Below are 20,685 nucleotides of genomic sequence, written 5' to 3'. Positions count from 1 at the left end.
TGTCAGCAGAAAGTCTCTCACTCTCCACTTAAAACCTTAAAAGTAAAACTGTTTGACATATTTTTGCTTTTGAAGCAAACACACAAAATCCAACTTCTTACCCGGTTTCCCTAGTCCTGTCTGCTTTCGCCTCCCATGTGCAGACTGCCTGGCATTCACTGGATCTCTGGAGAAAGTATTTGTTGGTAATTCTTATCATACAATTTCTTTGCACTTACATGACATGCTTGAGTGAGTGAGAATGATTCACAAAGAGGGGATGACAATCTCTGTTGTGCTTTAAAAATAACCACACTTTACAATTGTTCCTGTTCACCTTCATACTCCCCAAACACATTTTCAGTAACAGGCATAGCAATACATACTTACATTTGATTATTGTACTATGTCTATCTCCTTAGGCATTCAGACCGGTTTCATAGTAGCAGCCGTGTTAGTCTGTATTCGCAAAAAGAAAAGGAGTACTTGTGGCACCTTAGAGACTAACAAATTTATTAGAGCATAAGCTTTCGTGAGCTACAGCTCACTTCATCGGATGCATTTGGTGGAAAAAACAGACCAAATGCATCCGATGGAGTGAGCTGTAGCTCACGAAAGCTTATGCAATAATAAATTTGTTAGTCTCTAAGGTGCCACAAGTACTCCTTTTCCTTAGGCATTCAGGAACTCATCCTGCTCCCAGTGATATCAATGCATTACTCCCACGGACTTCAGTGGAAGCAGGATTGTGCTTGTGATACAGTGCTGATCGGAGGTATCTCCTCACATAATTTAGCTCCCACAGGCAAATTTCAAGGAATGTGATGTGGAGCACATTAGTTAATTCAAAAAGGAATTCTAATAAGGAAAAGACAAATGTGATCAGCTCCAGCAAAGATTCCTTTCTAAACAGTGTGGCATATTTTAATCTTCATCAATCATAGAATAAACACAGACTTTCCATAGGAAATTATGTCTGAATATGAAGCAAAACAAACTCAGAAGACAAAATCCATGGTTACAAAATGAACTACTCCATGCTGCAACTCTACCACATAGCCTTTGCTTAGAAAAACAGAAAAAAAGTCAACTCAGTGAAAGCAACATTAAATATACAGGTATCCAAAAAACCCTTATCATGCTGTGTGCCCCCAAAAGATCACAAACAAAACAAGAATGAAAGAGACAATACAGATCTTAGCAGAAAAATAAACACCGAGCATCCACATTGACTGACCTGACATAAAATGGAAATACCAAGAATGGTGTGAATATAAAAAGTTGCTGTTTTAAACTTAATAGTTTATATGCATCTCATGTGCATACTACAGCTAACAGTAGCTCCATAACAAAAAGCAATATTTACATAAACTATATACATTCCTATAAGGAGCATCCCTGTTGTACAGAAGTCAAATTTTCAGCAAGTGCATAAGATGAATCAATATAGAAATCTTTAATTACAAAATTTAAGATTTAGAAGTATAAAGTGAAATTTGCATCCATCCACATGAAGAGAGGAGCGTAGACTCTGATAGCTCAAAAGCAACTGCTCATTTCAAAAGTGTTAGACAGATAGTAGGTTTGTGTGTCAAACCAACGTTTGCTGGGCAACAGGGGAGCAGGGTTACTTCATTGTGTAAAAAGAGCAGGAATTCTGAATCTAGAAGATTTGTAATCAGTTAAGAGTCCAAACAGCAAACTCAGAGGTTACCATTATTCTAGAGTCCAAAAACAACACTTTGTAGGGTCCCATAACCATCCCCAGGGGCCAGTATAGGATTATATGCTAAGTGTATATTCATGCTTTCAGAGAAACCGCTCAATGCTTTATATACATGCTCCACAAGGCAATGCCTTCTGAATTCCAAGAGTGCAAACATATTACTAAGAGAAGCAGTTTCCGATAAACAGATTCCAAATGAATACTGAGGTAAACATTCACCTGTGTTATTACTAGATACATTACACAAATCGCTATATCAAGCTATATAATGCCACATCAGTTTGGCTAAGAAATGTCAAAGTTGCTGCCACAGGGTACTGCTTCAGGTATCCTATGAGCCGTGCTACCTAGCATGCTTTCATGGTCTCTCAGGCACAAATACACAGTCTCTTTCTTTTCCACCACATGCACCTTCAATCTTGTTTCCACCCCTCTGTATCTCAGACAGCCAGTTGGCAAACTCCCCCTACAAGTGGGAGTGGAGACAATTTTTCCTTGTCCGTATCACTCCTAGCTTCCTCCTGAGATAGCTATACATCAAGACTGCGACATGCGTTCAGTTGTTAAGACCCTGATGTTCCATTACAAAGGCCTTCTTCAGACATGTTGGGGAGGGAGGGCTTAGCCTCAAGCTTTGCTGTACAGGCTCCCCTCAGTCTGACACCCAGGCAGCGCTGACGCTTTGCTTTCCCTCTGTGATAGAAGAGTCGACATTTCCCAGACACCTTTATAATGGTTATATTTTGCCTATGTCTGAAGTTAGCAACGGACCTTGGGAAATACTGAAATGCCTCAGTTTGTTTGTGTAGTGTCACTAAGCTGTCTACTACAGCCGGACTGTGGTGTTGGCAAAGAACAGAATTACAAACCCCTTGCTTACAGGCAGCTTAGCAGGCCATCAGTTCCCTCAAAGAAGGGGCTAGTCCTAGAACACAGTTAAAACAAGGGATGACACTTGCAACACATGGGGAAAAGGAAAGGGCCAATTTCCTCCCACCTTGTATTCTTTCCCTACAGCTATGTGGGGGCGTGTGGCAGGGCCCCCTTTGCTTCTGATAGGCTCACAAAGTCACTCGAGACCCTGGGTTTTGTAACCAGTGGTGCACTTTATTATTTGGCTTCTTCCCACCACTGTTTCACCACATACAAATAACCCTTTACCATCTGCAGGTAGGAGGGGAGAGCTACCTCCATGTTTCTCTTCCCTGCCTTTTCTCCTGCTCTTCACTGGCCTCCTTCCCCTGAGGCTTTTATGTAGCCCCAGGCTAATTAGGTAGCAGCTGTCTCCACCTCTCCAATTAGGGCTAGGTTAACTTCAGCCTGCTCTAATTTGTTGCCCTAACAAGGAGCTGGCATGAAGAGGGCTGAATCTGTAAACCTTTGCCCAGTTCCCTGTCATAGCCTAAGTAACCAATCCCTGTGCCTGTTACAGGTAATATAAACTATTGAATGAAGGGTCCCCTTGTAGGGGGAGGTTTCAGAGTAGCAGCCGTGTTAGTCTGTATTTGCAAAAAGAAAAGGAGTACTTGTGGCACCTTAGAGACTAACAAATGTCCCTCTGTATTTTCCAGCTCCCAGCTTGCCGAGAGGGCTGCAGAATGTAGCTAGGGTCTGCTATTTCAAAATGGCTAGAGAAAAACAGTTCAGTCCCACTAGTAGTGGATCAGTAAAAAGAACTTTCAGGGCAAGGATAAGCGATCTAGGAACCATAGTGCAGAGTTTGCAAGTGCATGGTACAGAGGTTCTCTTGAAAAGCAGGTAGATGTCAGCTTCAGTTCAGCCACCAGACTTCGCAAGTGCCAGTCTCCTAACTGCCATGAGAAGAAATAGCAAAGGAAAGGTGGTTCTGCCATGGTTATATCAAATTCCATTGAGTGTTTCCCTCTAATTAACTTTGAGGGTGATATTAAATGTTTGTAAACACATCCTGGCTGTTGAGATGATATGGCACAACACATATAGTATATACTCTCTGCAAAATTCACATCTCTCCAACATCCTAACATGCAGAAACTGAAGCCAGCTGCTGTCTCCTGGAACACACAACTACAATCCAAGAAGTGACATGATCTTTTGCTAAACCTTATATCCCACTATCCGGATGGGCATGGAGATTTCCTTGTGGAGGAAAGGTTATGTAGTGAAGTTGCACTCCCTTCCACTGCTTCGAGACCCCACTAGCAAAACCAATCATTGGCAGATTCAGAATTAATTGTATTGTCATCTCCCTTGAATGCAACATCCACCAGTGACAAGTCATCAACCTGAGTGGAGTTTTCCTTAATGATATATCATTTGAGTAGTTAAAGAAAGCTTCATTTGGCACTGGCAGCTTTGCGTTCAGCAGGATTCAAATGCAAGTCCCTGACAGTGCAATAAGGGACCAAGCAGAGTAAATAGTTGTGGTGGGACACTGTCCAGACCCAGGCATTACTGAACTATCCCTAGAGCATTCTTACTAATCATATGTCAGTGAGATGGACAATGCAACACTGTTTGTCTAAGTCCTTTTTACAGGAGAGGGGTCTGAACAACAAGCTAACTGGCTCTAATAAAGACTGTTAGAGTCTTTCAGTTTCAGTTTCCCATACTACTACAGAACTGTTTATTCTCTGGGTCTACAGATCCCTGTGCACAAGTTTCAGTTCCGGGGAGATCACAGCATTGGAGTCTGCTGTATACGTGCACTGGTCTCGATCCTAGGAGGATCACAGTGTTTGGGCATAAGGTCTGTAGTGCACTAGTCTCAGGGGGATTGTAGCGTTTGGGCACACAAACTGCATGATCTGGTCTCGGTCTCAGGTGTAATCGCAGCATTTGGGCACATGGTAGCTCCTGGCCGTGAGCTGAGTCTTGGTTGGATCACAGTGTCTGGGGTCATGATTTCCAGGCCCTGATCTTGATGGGATCCCAGCTTCTTTGATTAGATGAGTGATGCCTGAGGCCTTGCTGGTCTCCACAGTGAAAACGGGAGCTGGGGCATTATTCTGAAGAGCAATGAAGGACTGATCAAGGGAGACTAAACTCTTCTCAATGTATGTGAGAGTGTGAGTAGTGGGAGGATGGGGCGCTGCCTCTGAGCAGCACTGGCACTGTGCTGAGAGCCTGGGGGCACAGACGCCGTAACAATGTTCTCCAAAGAATTACATAATTCAGGTTAAAAGAAAAGGAGTACTTGTGGCACCTTAGAGACTAACAAATTTATTTGAGCATAAGCTTTCGTGAGCTACAGCTCACTTCATCGGATGCATTCGGTGGAAAATACAATGGGGAGATGATTTATATACACAGAGAACATGAAACAATGGGTGTTATCATACACACTGTAAGGAGAATGATCACTTAAGATGAGCTATTACCAGCAGGAAGGGGGGGGGGGGGGGAGGAAAACCTTTTATGGTGATACTCAAAGTGGGCCATTTCCAGCAGATAACAAGAACGTCTGAGGAACAGTGCGGGGGTGGGGTGGAGAAACAACATGGGGAAAGTTTTACTTTGTGTAATGACCCATCCACTCCCAGTCTCTATTCAAGCCTAAGTTAATTGTATCCAGTTTGCAAATTAATTCCAATTCAGCAGTCTCTCGCTGGAGTCTGTTTTTGAAGTTTTTTTGTTGAAGGATAGCCACTCTCAGGTCTGTAATCGAGTGACTGGAGAGATTGAAGTGTTCTCCGACTGGTTTTTGAATGTTATAATTCTTGACGTCTGATTTGTGTCCATTTATTCTTTTATGTAGAAACTGTCCAGTTTGACCAATGTACATGGCAGAGGGGCATTGCTGGCACATGATGGCATATATCACATTGGTAGATGCGCAGGTGAACGAGCCTCTGATAGTGTGGCTGATGTGATTAGGCCCTATGATGGTGTCCCCTGAATAGATATGTGGACAGAGTTGGCAACGGGCTTTGTTGCAAGGATAGGTTCCTGGGTTAGTGGTTCTGTTGTGTGGTGTGTGGTTGCTGGTAAGTATTTGCTTCAGGTTGGGGGGCTGTCTGTAAGCAAGCACTGGTCTGTCTCCCAAGATCTGTGAGAGTGATGGGTCGTCCTTCAGGATAGGTTGTAGATCCTTGATAATGCATTGGAGAGGTTTTAGTTGGGGGCTGAAGGTGATGGCTAGTGGCGTTCTGTTGTTTTCTTTGTTGGGCCTGTCCTGTAGTAGGTGATTTCTGGGTACTCTTCTGGCTCCGTCAGTCTGTTTCTTCACTTCAGCAGGTGGGTACTGTAGTTGTAAGAATGCATGATAGAGATCTTGTAGGTGTTTGTCTCTGTCTGAGGGGTTGGAGCAAATGCGGTTATATCGTAGAGCTTGTCTGTAGTCAATGGATCGTGTGGTGTGATCTGGATGAAAGCTGGAGGCATGTAGGTAGGAATAGCGGTCAGTAGGTTTTCGATATAGGGTGGTGTTTATGTGACCATCGCTTATTAGCACTGTAGTGTCCAGGAAGTGGATCTCTTGTGTGGACTGGTCCAGGCTGAGGTTGATGGTGGGATGGAAATTGTTGAAATCCTGGTGGAATTCCTCAAGGGCTTCTTTTCCATGGGTCCAGATGATGAAGATGTCATCAATGTAGCGTAAGTAGAGTAGGGGCATTAGGGGACGAGAGCTGAGGAAGCGTTGTTCTAAGTCAGCCATAAAAATGTTGGCATACTATGGGGCCATGAGGGGACCCATCGCAGTGCTGCTGATTTGAAGGTATACATTGTCCCCAAATGTGAAATAGTTATGGGTGAGGAAAAAGTCACAAAGCTCAGCCACCAGGTTAGCCGTGACATTATCGGGGATCATAGAATCATAGAATCATAGAATATCAGGGTTGGAAGGGACCCCAGAAGGTCATCTAGTCCAACCCCCTGCTCAAAGCAGGACCAAGTCCCAGTTAAATCATCCTAGCCAGGGCTTTGTCAAGCCTGACCTTAAAAACCTCTAAGGAAGGAGATTCTACCACCGATGCATCCGATGAAGTGAGCTGTAGCTCACGAAAGCTTATGCTCAAATAAATTTGTTAGTCTCTAAGGTGCCACAAGTACTCCTTTTCTTTTTTGTGAATACAGACTAACACGGCTGCTACTCTGAAACCTGTTAAATCTCAGTTTGGTTCAAACCTTTGGGCACAGAAGCAGGATTGCCACCTTGTCCCCTGTCTCAATCTTTGCAACCCTTTGAATGTGGATGACTCCCAGTAAAATTCTGCACATATATGTATTCCACAACTGGTATTCACTATACCCCATAGATAATATCAGACTGCATATTCTCTGCTCCCTGAAGGCCTGTGTGTTAGTGTCAGCCTTTATAGCATATTAGGGCAGAGCATGTGAGAACTGCATGAATCCCATCATTAGAAAATTAATCTTCAAAAGACAATCATAGAATCATTTGAACCATCATTTTCTGATCTGTGGCATGGCCAAAAAACCAGAGACCCATCTCCTTAAGAAAAGAGACTGAAGTCACAAATAGGAATGGGTTTGCAGGCATCTGCAGGATTGCACAATGGAAATAGACTCACTGGTTAAATCTGTTCTGTTTTTCTTTTTGGATTTTACCAAGCTGAATACAAGCTGCTTAGGAGACAGAAATCCTATAGTCATTCTAAAACTGCCAATAAGAGAGATATTATGGAAATAATTGCTCACACCTGAGATCCTTGTGTGACTAAGTAAGTTGGAAATGGACTTCCCCTTTGCTGAGCTTACTTGGCATATGAGAGATTTTATTAACTCTGCCTTCTTCCTCCAGTGGTATCTGTAGCAGGAGTCATTAAGGGTGTTAAACAATGTAGTGTAAACCAAAATGTTCCTCTGCATTAATTAAACTCAAATCAGAGTTTAAAATTAAGTGAATATTTTCAAGTTCTACATTCCCCTTGAAATCTTTTCCCCCCAAGTCTATGTAGCTGACAGCAGGGCTAGGATTTAGAGCAGTACAATTAAGGCAAACAGAGAAAAGAACATATAGAGGAAATCACAGATCTGTTCTATCCATGGAATGAATCCACATGGATTTAGACCTTATAGCATTTGCTCTTCTAAACCCTGGGAAAAGTTGCTGGCCCTTTAAATAAACTGGTGTTTTGCTGCATTCAGAGTATTGTGCATGAAGGCAGAGGCCTCTGATAAGCCATGGTTAGTGTAATTATTCAATCTTTTTCCCTGAAGGGCCTCTGCATTGCAGCTGTCTTTCTTTCTTTCTTTTTTTTTTTTTTGCTGTTAGCAATGCCCTAGTTTGTTCTCTGCTGCAGTCCCCCTCCTCCACTTCCCCCCCATCTGCACATCACACACACTTCCACTTCATAAGGAGTTCTAACTGAGAGTTTTCCCACTATCCAGCTGGGCTCACAGACGCTACAGGACAAAGGAAACTGCATTCCCAGTCATAGTGGCCATTTTCCACCCCTCCGCCATCTAAATTCACTAGTATTCCCAGGGAACTGAGCAGTGCGATTTTAAAATTTTCCCCTCCCCCTTTCTCTGTAATGAAAAGATGATTAATGGCTGCAGGTGACTGAGCTTTTCATCACAGCAGCTCCTGCTAGCAAAAACAGCTAGAGGCATTATCCCAGGCAATGCTTGGCAGATCAGGATTTCTAACACCCATGAACTGAGTGGTTCCCATATGCAAGGATGTCTCTGGTTTAATACGAATAGTAGAGGTAACCCGGGAGCGCTGTTCCTCATCACTAACAGGGAATCTCCCCTAAATATTCCAGGACAAGATGACTGTGTTTTCCTTGAGATTATTTTCAATATCAGGATTGTCTGTACAAGGATGCCTGTTTTGGGGGGCAGGTATAGAGTGGGATGTCCCAGTTCTCTGTGCATTTGTGTTTTGGTCTAATTTGCTATGGGAGGTCTCTTGAGGGTTTCACTTGCACGGAGACATTGGAACATTAACAAAATTACTCCGTGCACCTGATATAGAGACTTCAGATAAATTTGTGTGCTGAACTAGTTTAAAAAAAAGTAAGAAATAAAAGAAAGAGACTCTGCACTTTTACTATGAGTATCCTGGTAAACACATAATGGGCCATAATGTTACAGTGTTGGAAATGATTTTGCTCTATCTAGTCTAGCAGCTAAACTGATTAATTCCATCTGAGGAGAGACCAATGGAGCTTGTTGCTGACACCCATCTTCTTAGTGTAGATGGACACTTACAATACTAGTGTCCCAGCCACTTTCCTGATAAAGAATCTGCCAACCTACATCCCCTTGCAGTTTCAGTCGGACATGATATTCTTCACCTCCCTGCCCTAAACTGCTGTGAATTGTTGTCTAAGTAGGTACCCTGTGTTGGGACACATGTCTTGCGGTGCCCAACACTGGAGGGTGTGTTTACACTACAAGGAAGTGAGGCCAGGGGATCTAAGACACAAACTGCGCAGATAAAGGAATGCCAATACTGTGGACCATTAAACACAGTAAATCAGGAATTTGTACAGTATAGTGCTCAGTCACAGATATGTGCAGCAGGTATTGCTGGCTCCAAATCCTCCTTCCCACTCTTCCTGGCTCTTTCCAGCGCAATTTGCCTCCTGGTTTCATGAGCTTTAAATCCACACACATGCCAACGAAGGCTAGTTTTGCCCAAGCTCCCATCCTAGGTGTGTTTTCCCCCTGGCAAATTTTCTTCTTTCAGATCCCTTGATTCACAATTTCCATTTCTCCCTGCTTGTTTCTCAGCTTTACTGTAAGCCTGATGCTTAAATATACATTTCCTCTTGCATAGTGTCGGCCACGTAAATGGGTATGTTGACCACTGCTTCAAGTTAATTAGGCTCATTCTGACTAACCCATGGTTACGCAGTCATTTTTTAATGACTGGTCAAAACATGAAATATCAAGAAATTGATTGTTTGTATAACTACTTCTCAGCCAGTCCAGAGAAATTTTATCACTCAACAGCTCTGCCTCTCTTTGCACATAAGCAAAGAGGTGTGATGGGGACACTGGGAACCTTCATTCCCAGGTTAATTCCTTTGCATCAAACACATTCAAAATCTGGCACAGGTAGAATCTTAGACCTGGTATTTTATAGTTTGGCAAGCACAGCTCACGCTCAGAAGGAAGCCAGCCAGAGCTGTCACTTTTCTGTAATTATAATTCAGCAAAGATAAAGTGAGCCTTATAAATTAACTTTTATTAAAAGTACAACAAATCGGAATGGAGACCTTTGATTAGTAAGACTAACTCTAATAACCTCACTCAGATCATGTGCTGGGATCAGCAGAAAAGCTGAAATATCTATAAGAGGTTTTAGAATTTCTTTGTTCTGTTTGAACCGAATGTATTTGTCCTTTACTGCAGCAATGTGCTCAGACCCTGCCATCTGGCCCCCTTTCCACTGTTGGCCTCAAGACCCGAACTCTTCTGCTGAGATGCTAGTGAGAAAACTGAACTAGATACTCTTAGTCTTAGTGTAATAACTGTGGCTCTTTTCTATCCATCTCCTTCCTGACCCTCTCCTCTTTTCTCTGCACTTCTTTTCATCAAAAAGAAAAGGAGTACTTGTGGCACCTTAGAGACTAACAAATTTATTGGAGCATAAGCTTTCATGCATCCGATGAAGTGAGCTGTAGCTCACGAAAGCTTATGCTCTAATAAATTTGTTAGTCTCTAAGGTGCCACAAGTACTCCTTTTCTTTTTGCGAATACAGACTAACACGGCTGCTACTCTGAAACCTTCTTTTCATCATATCCTTATTTAGGTTTAGTTCTGGCTCCAGGTCTGGCCCTGCCCTGGGGACTCTTTCCAGCAACAGCTTCCCTACCTGTGCCAAGTTTCTTCCCTTTACCCCTCCCCAGGTCCTTCCTCATTAACCTTGGATCTACTGATACAGTCACAGGAATTATGTACCAGCAGGACAGTTTAAAAGGTAATGAAGGTAAATGCTTAGCCTCTGAAGGAACTCGACATCTTTAGCTCCCCATAGTTTTCAGTAATTTAACTTCCACTGCAACAAAAGGGGCAGCTCAAGTAGCATTAACTCATTTGGGTCTCCCATCCCAGCTCCCCAAAATCAAACCTGCTGCCTGCTGGTTAAAACTCAATGAAGACAACAAGCCCATCTGAGAAAGAAAACAGATGCACAATCTTAACCAACATGTATATAAGGGATTAGATTATACTATGAAGGTTGAGTGCTACTGAGAAGGTCCTTCTTTGACCTATGACCAGCTTGCTCCATTGTAGGTGAATACCCCCATCTACTCTTCCAGGTAAAAGTCAATGGGATTTAGGAGCCTAAAGCACTTTTGAAAAATCAGACAAAGGGTCTGTCTCCACTGCAGCTGGGAGCGTGCCTACTGGCCCAGATAGAGAGACTTATGCGAGCTCAGCTCAAGTTAGTGCACTAAAACTAACAGTGTAGATGTTGCAGCTCCACTAGAGACTCAAACTAGCCTCCCAAACTCAGACCCAGGGGGTCTGGTGGGCTTGACAGCTTGAGCCACATCCTCACTGCTGGTTTTAGTGCTCTAGCTTGAGCCGAGCTAGTGAGAGTCTGTCTACTTATCCTAGGAGACTCGCTGCCAGCTGCAATGTAGACATACTCCTAAGCAATGAGGCCGTGCAATGCTAAGTGGAGTAATGCATGAAGACATTTAAAAATCTCGGCCTAAACTCTTCAAGACAGTGATTTTTCTGCTTTTCTGTTTGTACAACTCCCAGTGCCATGGGGCCCATGATTCTGATGGGAGCCTTGGGGTGTTTCTACAGTATACATAATGACGATAACAATATTGCTTCCAGAATCTGCACTGCAGCTATTACAAGGCTCTTAGCACTAGGTGCCCCTTAAACTTGGGATTTCACACTACGGGGACCACTGAGACAGGATCTTTCCACACATTTCAACATAATGACAATAACTTAGCAAAACACAAAAGAGCTGTCAACGGATACAGCGTCACAAGCCCATAAACAAATCGTGTGTGTGCATCAGAAATATATGACTCATCCTGCCAAGGAAGAGAGACGATTAACAAAGCTAAGAGAACCAGACAGAGCACACAAAAAGGAAAGGCTGTGCCACCAACCAGCAAGCAGTAACATGCATGGTGATGTCCATCTCAGACAGAACAAATGAGCATGATCCAAGCTGCCCAAGACACTAAATGCTCCTCCTGTGCAGCACAGTGGGGTTCCGTCTTCTCCTCACCCCTTCCACGACCCTACAGAGTTCTCTGCCACATGGCAAAATCCTGAGGAACCAACCCCTTGCCTGAGTTCATCAGCACCAGTGATAGCCTGATGCCTTCAAATCTCTCCTTGTCCATTGCAGCCATCCATATGTAACAGGCACTCTTTTCCAGCTCAGGGAAAAAACATCTACAGCACATGCTTATTGCATGATTTTCAAATGCTCAGAACATGGTAAAATCAAACTCAGTTTCCTCCTCTGGCACATGGTCATACATCGGTACAGACAAGACCTTGAAAATGTAGGCCCTCCAGAAAATATCAGAAAGACATAAGAAACTGAAACCATGAGCACTCAGATAGTTTGGTGATGTGGGTGGGTGATTGGGTAGGTAGGTAGACAGAACTTGTGACCAGTACAATGTGTGACCCTACGCCCCATATTCTTCACAGAGATAGTGTTATGACATGAATATGGCATAACTAAGATGTGTTCTACGCAAGATGGGCCATGTGAGGGATCATTGGAAAGGTTATGATTTACTGAATACGATTATCCTATTCATATGCATGTATTATTTCAGTATGTGAAGTTATGAAGTTTGGCTATGTAGGTGTTACTGAAACACGTTGTGAGGTTGAAAACACCCACAAGCAGCCTTTCAGGTACAACAGTAAAAAGGCCAAACAATGTTAATGGCTCATTGAGGAAATGCACACAAGCACCAGGGCTACCCCAGGAACTGTGGACAATAGAAATCTCTCAGAGATAGCACTACACAATGGGAACTGTTTGACCCAGGTCACAGCGAAAGAGGTTTCCAGCAAGTGGGAAGAAGAAATAAAAGGGAGACAATGACATCATGAAGGTACCTTACTCTCCCTACAACAACACACCTGGAAACACCTGAGAGGCAAGGACTGAACTGTGGCAAGTGATGGTCCCAGACTAGAGGGATCTTTAGCTTGTGTATGAAAACCTGAGAAAGCCAAGGCAACTTGTGTCTTAAGCGTCTGCTAGTCTGTTTATCACTCAGGGTGAGAATGCTAATTTATATCCTACCTATCTAGTGTGTTAAACTCAGTTTGTGGTTTTTGTTTATCTACTAAGGTAATCTCCTTCGATCTGTTGGCTATCCTTTATAACAGGGGTAGGCAACCTATGGCACGCATGCCAAAGGTGGCATGCAAGCTAATTTTCAGGGCATTCACACTGCCCGGGTCCTGGCCACTGGTCCGGGGGGCTCTGCATTTTAATTTAATTTTAAATGAAGCTTCATAAACATTTTAAAACCCTTATCTACTTTACATACAACAATAGTTTAGTTATATATTATAGACTTATAGAAAGAGACCTTCTAAAATCATTAAAATTGGCACGCAAAACCTTAAATTAGAGTGAATAAATGAAGACTCAGCACACCACTTCTGATGAGTTGCTGACCCCTGCTTTATAATAATTTGAAATCTACCTCTTGTACTTAATAAACTTGTTTTTGTTTTAAACCCAGTTGTGTAATTCATAACTGGGGGGTAGGGGAGCCATGAATATTTCTTTCCACATTGAGAAAAAAAAAAAAAGAGAGAGAGTACTTGTGGCACCTTAGAGACTGGCAGATTTATTTGAGCATAAGCTTTCGTGAGCTAAAGCTTATGCTCAAATAAATTTGTTGATCTCTGGGGTGCCACAAGTACTCCGTTTTTTTTTTTTTGCAAATACAGACTAACACGGCTGCTACTCTGAAACCTGCAATATTTTGGAAACCCCAAATATGCTCCCAGCTGGGATGTTTCAGTGTTTTCTAAGTGAAATATGCTCTCTGGGCTCCCCAACAGCCTGCTTAGCAGGATGCTGGGAAGTGGGGGCAGGGGAGCTGCAGAACTTACAGAGAATTCTTTCCTGGGTACCTGGCTGGTGAATCTTGCCCATATGCTCAGGGTTTAGCAGATCGTCATATTTGGGGTCGGGAGGAATTTTTCTCCAGGGCAGATTGGAAGAGGCCCTGGAGGTTTTTCGCCTTCCTCTGTAGCATGGGGCATGGGTCACTTGCTGGAGGATTCTCTGCTCCTTGAAGTCTTTAAACTACGATTTGAGGACTTCAATAGCTCAGACATAGGTGAGAGGTTTTTCGCAGGAGTGGGTGGGTGAGATTCTGTGGCCTGCGTTGTGCAGGAGGTCGGACTAGATGATCAGAATGGTCCCTTCTGACCTTAGTATCTATGAATCTATGAGAGAGAGGGCAAATTTCAATTAGCTTACGCTGTATAGTTTTCTATGCAGTGCAAGACAATGCAATTTTGGGGTTTACTCTCCAGAGGGGGGGATTGCATTTGCATGCTGGGCAATTCCTTAGGTGAAAACCTTCCCATGCAGTACTGATTTCAGTGTCTGTGTCTTTTTGCAGTTGGGTGTGTCCCTACCTGTGTGTGTGCTAGAGGAGGCTTGAGGGCCTGGCTTAGCAGGACAGGGTGAGGGAGCCCAGGTTGATAGAAGAGGCAGGCTCAGTGATACCCCAGTACATCAGGTGGCGCGCACCCCAGAAGGCGGAGCAACCCATCACAGGTGGGTGATTGGGTAGGTACGTAGACAGAACTTGTGACCAGACAAGTACACTGCTATAATAATGGGGAATCATAGAAAGGTAATATAATAGACCACCAAAATCCCTGACACAGAGGTTCAGAGGAATTATCTTTTCTTGGCTTTTCTGGCTCAAATGCAGCACATACATACATATATCTCACTCTCAGAAAGCATCCTAAAGTGGTTTCTACTGAGCTTTCTCTTGCATTCATTTTTATTTGTCTGAGATATTTGTAATGCATCAACCACGATAGTCTCTAGGTGCCATAATATATGCTCTGCTATTACAAGACACCAGAGCTAGGCAACTTGCCCCATCTGATTGTCTCATCTAATCAAGCTCAGACTTATAATACACCATAAAGAAAGGACCTGATAAAGTTTGGGACTATCCAGATAGAGCAGAGAAGCCTGCCAAAGGTTTCTATGAACAATTTCCAAGCACAAACTCCTGCTGGTTTGTGACCAGTCTGCATCAGACTTGAGGCTGAGTTCAAGTGTTTCTGCAGTTTGAGTTGAAACAGTTCTAAATATTAGTCACGTCCGATGTGAATGTATTAGACATCCAATCACACTAGTAAACGTATTCTACTTCAGACTGTTTTAATAAGAACTTTTTTATTTTTTAAAATAATATCCAAGATGCCTCTAAGGTGAATTTCCAAAAGCATAGAATCATAGAATATCAGGGTTGGAAGGGACCTCAGGAGGTCATCTAGTCCAACCCCCTGCTCAAAGCAGGACCAATCCCCAACTAAATCATCCCAACCAGGGCTTTGTCAAGCCTGACCTTGAAAACTTCTAAGGAAGGAGATTCCACCACCTCCCTAGGTAACCCATTCCAGTGCTTCACCACCCTCCTAGTAAAAAAGTTTTTCCTAACATGCAACCTAAACCTTCCCCACTGCAACTTGAGACCATTACTCCTTGTTCTGTCATCTGGTACCCCTGAGAACAGTCTAGATCCATCCTCTACAATCCTCTACAAAAGCAAATGTATCTACAGTCTAGATACATCCTCTACAAAAGCAAATGCTGTGTAATGATTGCCACATCTTTAACAGACAGACAGAATAGTATGAGGTTAATTGACTAAAGCAATGGTTTTTAACCTGTGCTCCGTGGACCCCTGGAGGTCCATAGACTATGTCTAAGATTTCCCAAGGAGTCCGCACCTCCATTCAAAATTTTTTAGGTGGTCCGCAAATGAAAAAAGGTTGAAAACCACTGGACTAAAGAGTTAACAGAACCATTATTTCCCATGTTCCAGTCTCCAATATGGCATATATTGCATATGTACAAGCTACTTCTCCCTTGACTTCTTTTATGTAACTTAAATCAGTTCTCTCTCTTTATTAGCTACTGGTTCTCTGAATAGTGAGGATTTTGCTAAATCAGATTTGCCCAATGGATTATATGAGAATACAAAAAACTGTCAATGAATCAACAAAGAGTGATGTTAGGACTTTTTTTAAAACTGGACAGAATACATTGCAGTGCCTAGCAAATCAAGACTCTCTCATGAACTAAGGGATGAAAAAATGGTAACTGTTCCATGGTCTCTTTCCAGACTGTCAAGGTTGCTAACACAAATCAGCTACTTTCCGCAGGTCTCCAGGGCCTGAACTGGAAGGCACATCTCCGTGGCAATCACAGACAGAAGGGAAATGAAGTGGCTGTCCGGTTAGTTAATGTTGGCAACTTGCCTAATGCTTAGCCGAAGAGAAAACCAATAAACTTCCAGCAGTCAATGTTTTAGAAAAATAACTGAAACCAGTCACTGGATCAGTTGCTTCCTGGGTGCATTCAATAGCAGCTGCAAATCTCTTCTCTTTCTTTCTCAACAGTTTTATACCTGCTGGTAGCATGTATTTTATGTGGCAACTCAATTCTCCCTGGCAGGCATGCTGAACCCTTCAGAGTAGAGAACTCCCCTGCTTCCCTTTCTATACTTCTTACAACCCTGTTCTGCTGCAATTGGTCTCTTTTAAAAGAATTTTTGAGGGGGTCATAATTTCCAGATAAATATTAAGGGTAAAGCATGTGTTCCCATTGAGGTTGCCAATAATTTATCAGCTCTGACATCTAGCAAAACGTAACCACATTCTGTTCTGGTCAGTCAAATCAGGGGAAGAGAGATGGATTCAGCTTCAGACTGCCTGGCTAGTAACTAATGATTTTATAGTTTGTAAATCATTCCCACTAAGAATGGGAGATGAGACAGCATCTTAGAATCTTTGAGAAAAAAGTCCATCCTTGAACCATACATGCCAAAGAAAGTCTATCTTGTTCCTGCTTATAGATGGTGTACAGGCCCATGAGAATTAGACTCCATTGGCATCCAAGATCCTCAGTTGCTGGGCATAATCTATGTCTGTGCTGTTTAATAAATCACGATTTTAAAATGAGATTTGGACACCATAAATATCACAGATTGTATCCATCAGGTCTGTGGATCCTGAATAGATTCAGAAGGTGTGGATCAGCACTGCCTTGCTCTTGGAGGTTCTCTCCCCAGGCACTGACTCACCATCTTCCCATCTGTATTTTGTTTAGTTCAGTGGTTTTCAATCTGCCGATTACGTCTAAGATTTCCAAAGGGGTCCGCACCTCAAATTGAATTTTTTTAAGGGTCCACAAATTAAAAAAGGTTGAAAACCACTGGGTTAGTTGTATAGACTTTTTTTAGTGCAGAACAGGGGAACAAATGTGACATTTTAGAATTTTTCCTGACAAGATGAAGATCAGAGTTCTGACAGAAGGAGCAGTATGCCTGGGGCTGGCCCTGACAGTGGTGACCAGTCAGGACCCTTTCTTTGGGACAGTCAGTTTTCTATTACAGAGGAAGCATCCTTTTCCCCCCTTCCCCCTCAAATGGATCAGACTTTGGGCCACAGGCTCCCCATATTTTGTTCACACCAAAAAGACAATGAAAAATTTCAGCAAATGGTCTCTAAAATGGAGTAATATTGAAACAATGAGCAAGAGAATCTCAGTACAGCTAAGACTCACCTCCTTTCCCCGTCCCAACATGAGGAGCTGCTCTCTTTACTACCCTGCACCCAGGTGTGGTAAACTTTGTTAAGGGACACTGAATATACTCCTTACCATCCAAGGACAGCCAGTCATGCTGGGAGGAAGGCAGGGTTGGTAGAGCTCTGGCTTTATATTCAAACACCACAGAGTTGGAGATGATCTGATTGTTGAAGGCAACTTGCAGAGTCACAAGCCCGGTATCATGAGCTAAAAACAAAGAACAAGTGGTAAGAACAGGGATTTCTCTGCAGGAATGCATGATTCAGTTTTGTTCTACAGCTCTCGTCATATGCAAAGGGAGAGAGCGGGCTTCTGAGAAGTGTTTCTGTGCTTTGCACAGCTGGAAAGTCAAATGTTTATCAGGTTTATCTAACCTGGAGATATGCTGTAGACTGCAGACTCCATTCGCAGAAGACACAGATTACAAGTATGTTGGAGTGATTAAAAGATTAATAAATAACTCAGTATTATTTTATCACCAACTTCCCTCTGACGCTACAGTGAAGTTGTTTTTTCATGCACATCAAGCCAAATACCAAGCTTCAGTGCAAGGCCATACAAAGCCTCTGCAAAGATCCTGAAAGTGCCAAACACAATTAAGACCAAAGAGAAGGCACAGAAACGATGACATCTCGTTAAGGGAGATGTTAAGGGACAGTAAATGCAGCTTCTAGTTCCAGTTAATGTTTAATGTTCTATGTTAAAAGGAAAAAACAAGACATTATTTTAAAACTAATTAATTCAAGCCTTCTAAATGAAAACTGGCATATGAGTTTACTAATGCACATCAACTCTCCAAAGTGCTGTTCGAATAGTCTATGAGACAACACATACACAGTGGTGCAGCCCGTACAATACAAGGAAGCTGTCCTATGGATACTCTGGAGTGTCTCTGTTGTATTAACAGAAATAGCTCTGTACATGTGAGGAGAGCCTCCTTGGTATTCTATTTGCTATTATTACATATAAAACGTATACAGAAACTTTAAATAAGAACAAACTGCTTATAAAAGTGGAAAGAAAGATGCTGAGGGTTGAACTTTTGCAGCTGACTGGGCAAGAGATCTGGAGAAAGGGGGCTGATCCTGATAATTTTCTTGGTTTTTTTAACTAGGAACATGGAGGTCAGTTCTCCATCTGGGCTCATGAAGGACAGGCACACTCTGTCCATGTACTTCACTGGGAGTTTTGTCTAAGTAAGCAGTGCCTGGGCCCAATGTGGTTTTAAATATTCTTTTAGGAAATAGCTATCTAATGACAAAAGTGTATTGCCATTGCCATTCTAGCTGTGCCATGGAGGGAGCTGCTCCACTGACTTAATAGCTTAGACAGGACACTGTAGTCACCACAGTAGAAAAACCCTCATGGTAAGTGTTACTTGCACCTGTTTTGCTGTGGATCTAGGGATTTCTACAGAGCAGCTCCCTTTTGAAATTCCTCCAGGCCTAGAGGAATTCATATTTCAGGATCTTGTGTGTAACTTACTGCATTTAGGTATCAAAACAGCAGTTCATTAATTGGTGCTTCCCTCGTGTCACTCTCTAGATTTACTATTTACTCAGTTTTGGTGCCCTTAGGAAAAGTATACAAGTTACAGCAGGGCTCTGTCCAGATCATTTAGATTGATTAAAATCACAGAGGCATGACGTCTGACCCCTAAACAACTTTAATTAATAGTTCTCCAAGCTGGATATAAGTCATCTTAAAGTGCTGCCAGTGACTCTTTCTTATACTCCCCAAAACAACCAAACAGAGATTTGGGAAACAGAATAAAAACCAATGTCATATACCATGGACTCAGTTCTCTATTGCCTTGCACCTTATGCAGTTGAGTGTAAGACACCATCACCAGTGTGTGTTAGAGAAAAGCTTTCATTAATTTTGTTTATATCCACCTTGTTTAATTAGGTAGAAATGACAACACAAGGTACAAGGCAGAGGAGAGTCAGGACCAATGTTCTCTCTAATTTTTGACAGAGAAAAATTTTTTCGTGTGCGCAAAAAATTTCTTCTGTTTAAATTATTGTACTTCTGTGCAAATTTTTGTGCATGTGGTGTTTTGCCATGTGCACGGGGTTTAGGATCTGTGTGCGCACGCACATGCGCGCAGCTTAGAGGGAACAGTGGTCAGAACCAGAGCTATTAACTGCTTCCGAAGAATAATCTTGACTAAAGTAGTTCCCAGTCCTGGCAGGTCTCTCCAATCAGCTCATTCTCCTGGTACCTTTCCAGCTGCCCTGAGTGTAAATGGGTCAGAGGGGTCCTTAGTTGGTATCATCATCTTTTTCTTTGACTGCTGCTTTCCCCATGGTTTTTGGGAGCCTTAGAGGGAGGTGGGTCTGAACATAGTGCTAGGAGCTAGGTGCTGGCTCTGACCCTAATTCCTTCTGAGGCTTCAACAAGACACGACTCTCTCTGCCTCAGCTGATCCATCAGTAAAATGAGGGTGATAATACTTACTTACCTGCCTCTCAAAGGTGTTAGAGGAGTCATTAATTGACATTCATTTGTGGAGTGTTTTGAAGATGGAAAGTTCCATATAAGGGGCAATTATCATTAATATTACTTAAACTTCAGAACTCTTCAGAGACTTTAATTTTCCCATAATTTCTTATGATCTTTTAAACTCAATAGCTTGGTTGTTTTTTTAATGTAATGCAGAAGACAAATGACATAGAAGTTCTCTCTCTCTCTCTCGGATACTCTTTTGGTCATGCTGGAGATATTTTATCTTGACAGTTTTAATTTCCTTCTGCAGTCACTTGCTTTGCTACACTATTTCTTAATCAATCAATGTTCTTAATATTTTTCTTTTTTTTTCTTCTTGATCTCTTGCCCTGAAAAAGCAATACTTGTTTAATCACTATAAACAGTGCTTGTTTGGGTGGTTTGGACATTTTGCAGCATATATTAAATCTACACTCTGCTGTTAGGGTTTAAAACATGGATTCACTCTATTTCAATTAACTTTTTTATTATTTGTATTCAATCTATTTGTCTGTATCTCTGTTACTTCCCTTTAAAGCTCCCCCACTTGATGTGAAAGTAGTTGTGTTCTAGGACTAACCATTCTGTTTTTCTGATTAAATCATTCTCTGATTTTCCAGTTTGTTTATCCAGCTTTGTCACTTGTTAGAGCCAGAGGGAGATGCAATGAGTTCATCAAAGGTAAACGCAAATCCAGCTGATGGGGGCACAATTTGCAATGCAGAAATG

The 20,685-nt window shown here is 42.4% G+C and overlaps 1 protein-coding gene across 15 annotated transcripts in view; it reads right to left on the bottom strand.

Moving 5' to 3' along the window:
• The window catches only part of CAMTA1 (calmodulin binding transcription activator 1), a 927,426-nt gene that overhangs the window by 78,406 nt on the left and 828,335 nt on the right, over positions 1–20,685 (bottom strand). For all 15 annotated transcript variants that reach the window (XM_038376458.1, XM_038376466.1, XM_038376465.1 and 12 more), the window contains exon 10: positions 17,542–17,676. In XM_038376458.1, coding sequence (XP_038232386.1) covers positions 17,542–17,676 — 135 coding nt within the window. The remainder of the gene's footprint in view (positions 1–17,541; positions 17,677–20,685) is intronic.

The sequence above is a fragment of the Dermochelys coriacea genome, chromosome 18 (assembly GCF_009764565.3).
Source record: "Dermochelys coriacea isolate rDerCor1 chromosome 18, rDerCor1.pri.v4, whole genome shotgun sequence".
Classification (NCBI taxonomy): Eukaryota; Metazoa; Chordata; order Testudines; family Dermochelyidae; genus Dermochelys; species Dermochelys coriacea.
The sequence above is the reverse complement of the archived record's forward strand: the minus strand, read 5'-3'. Positions and strand labels throughout refer to the sequence as shown.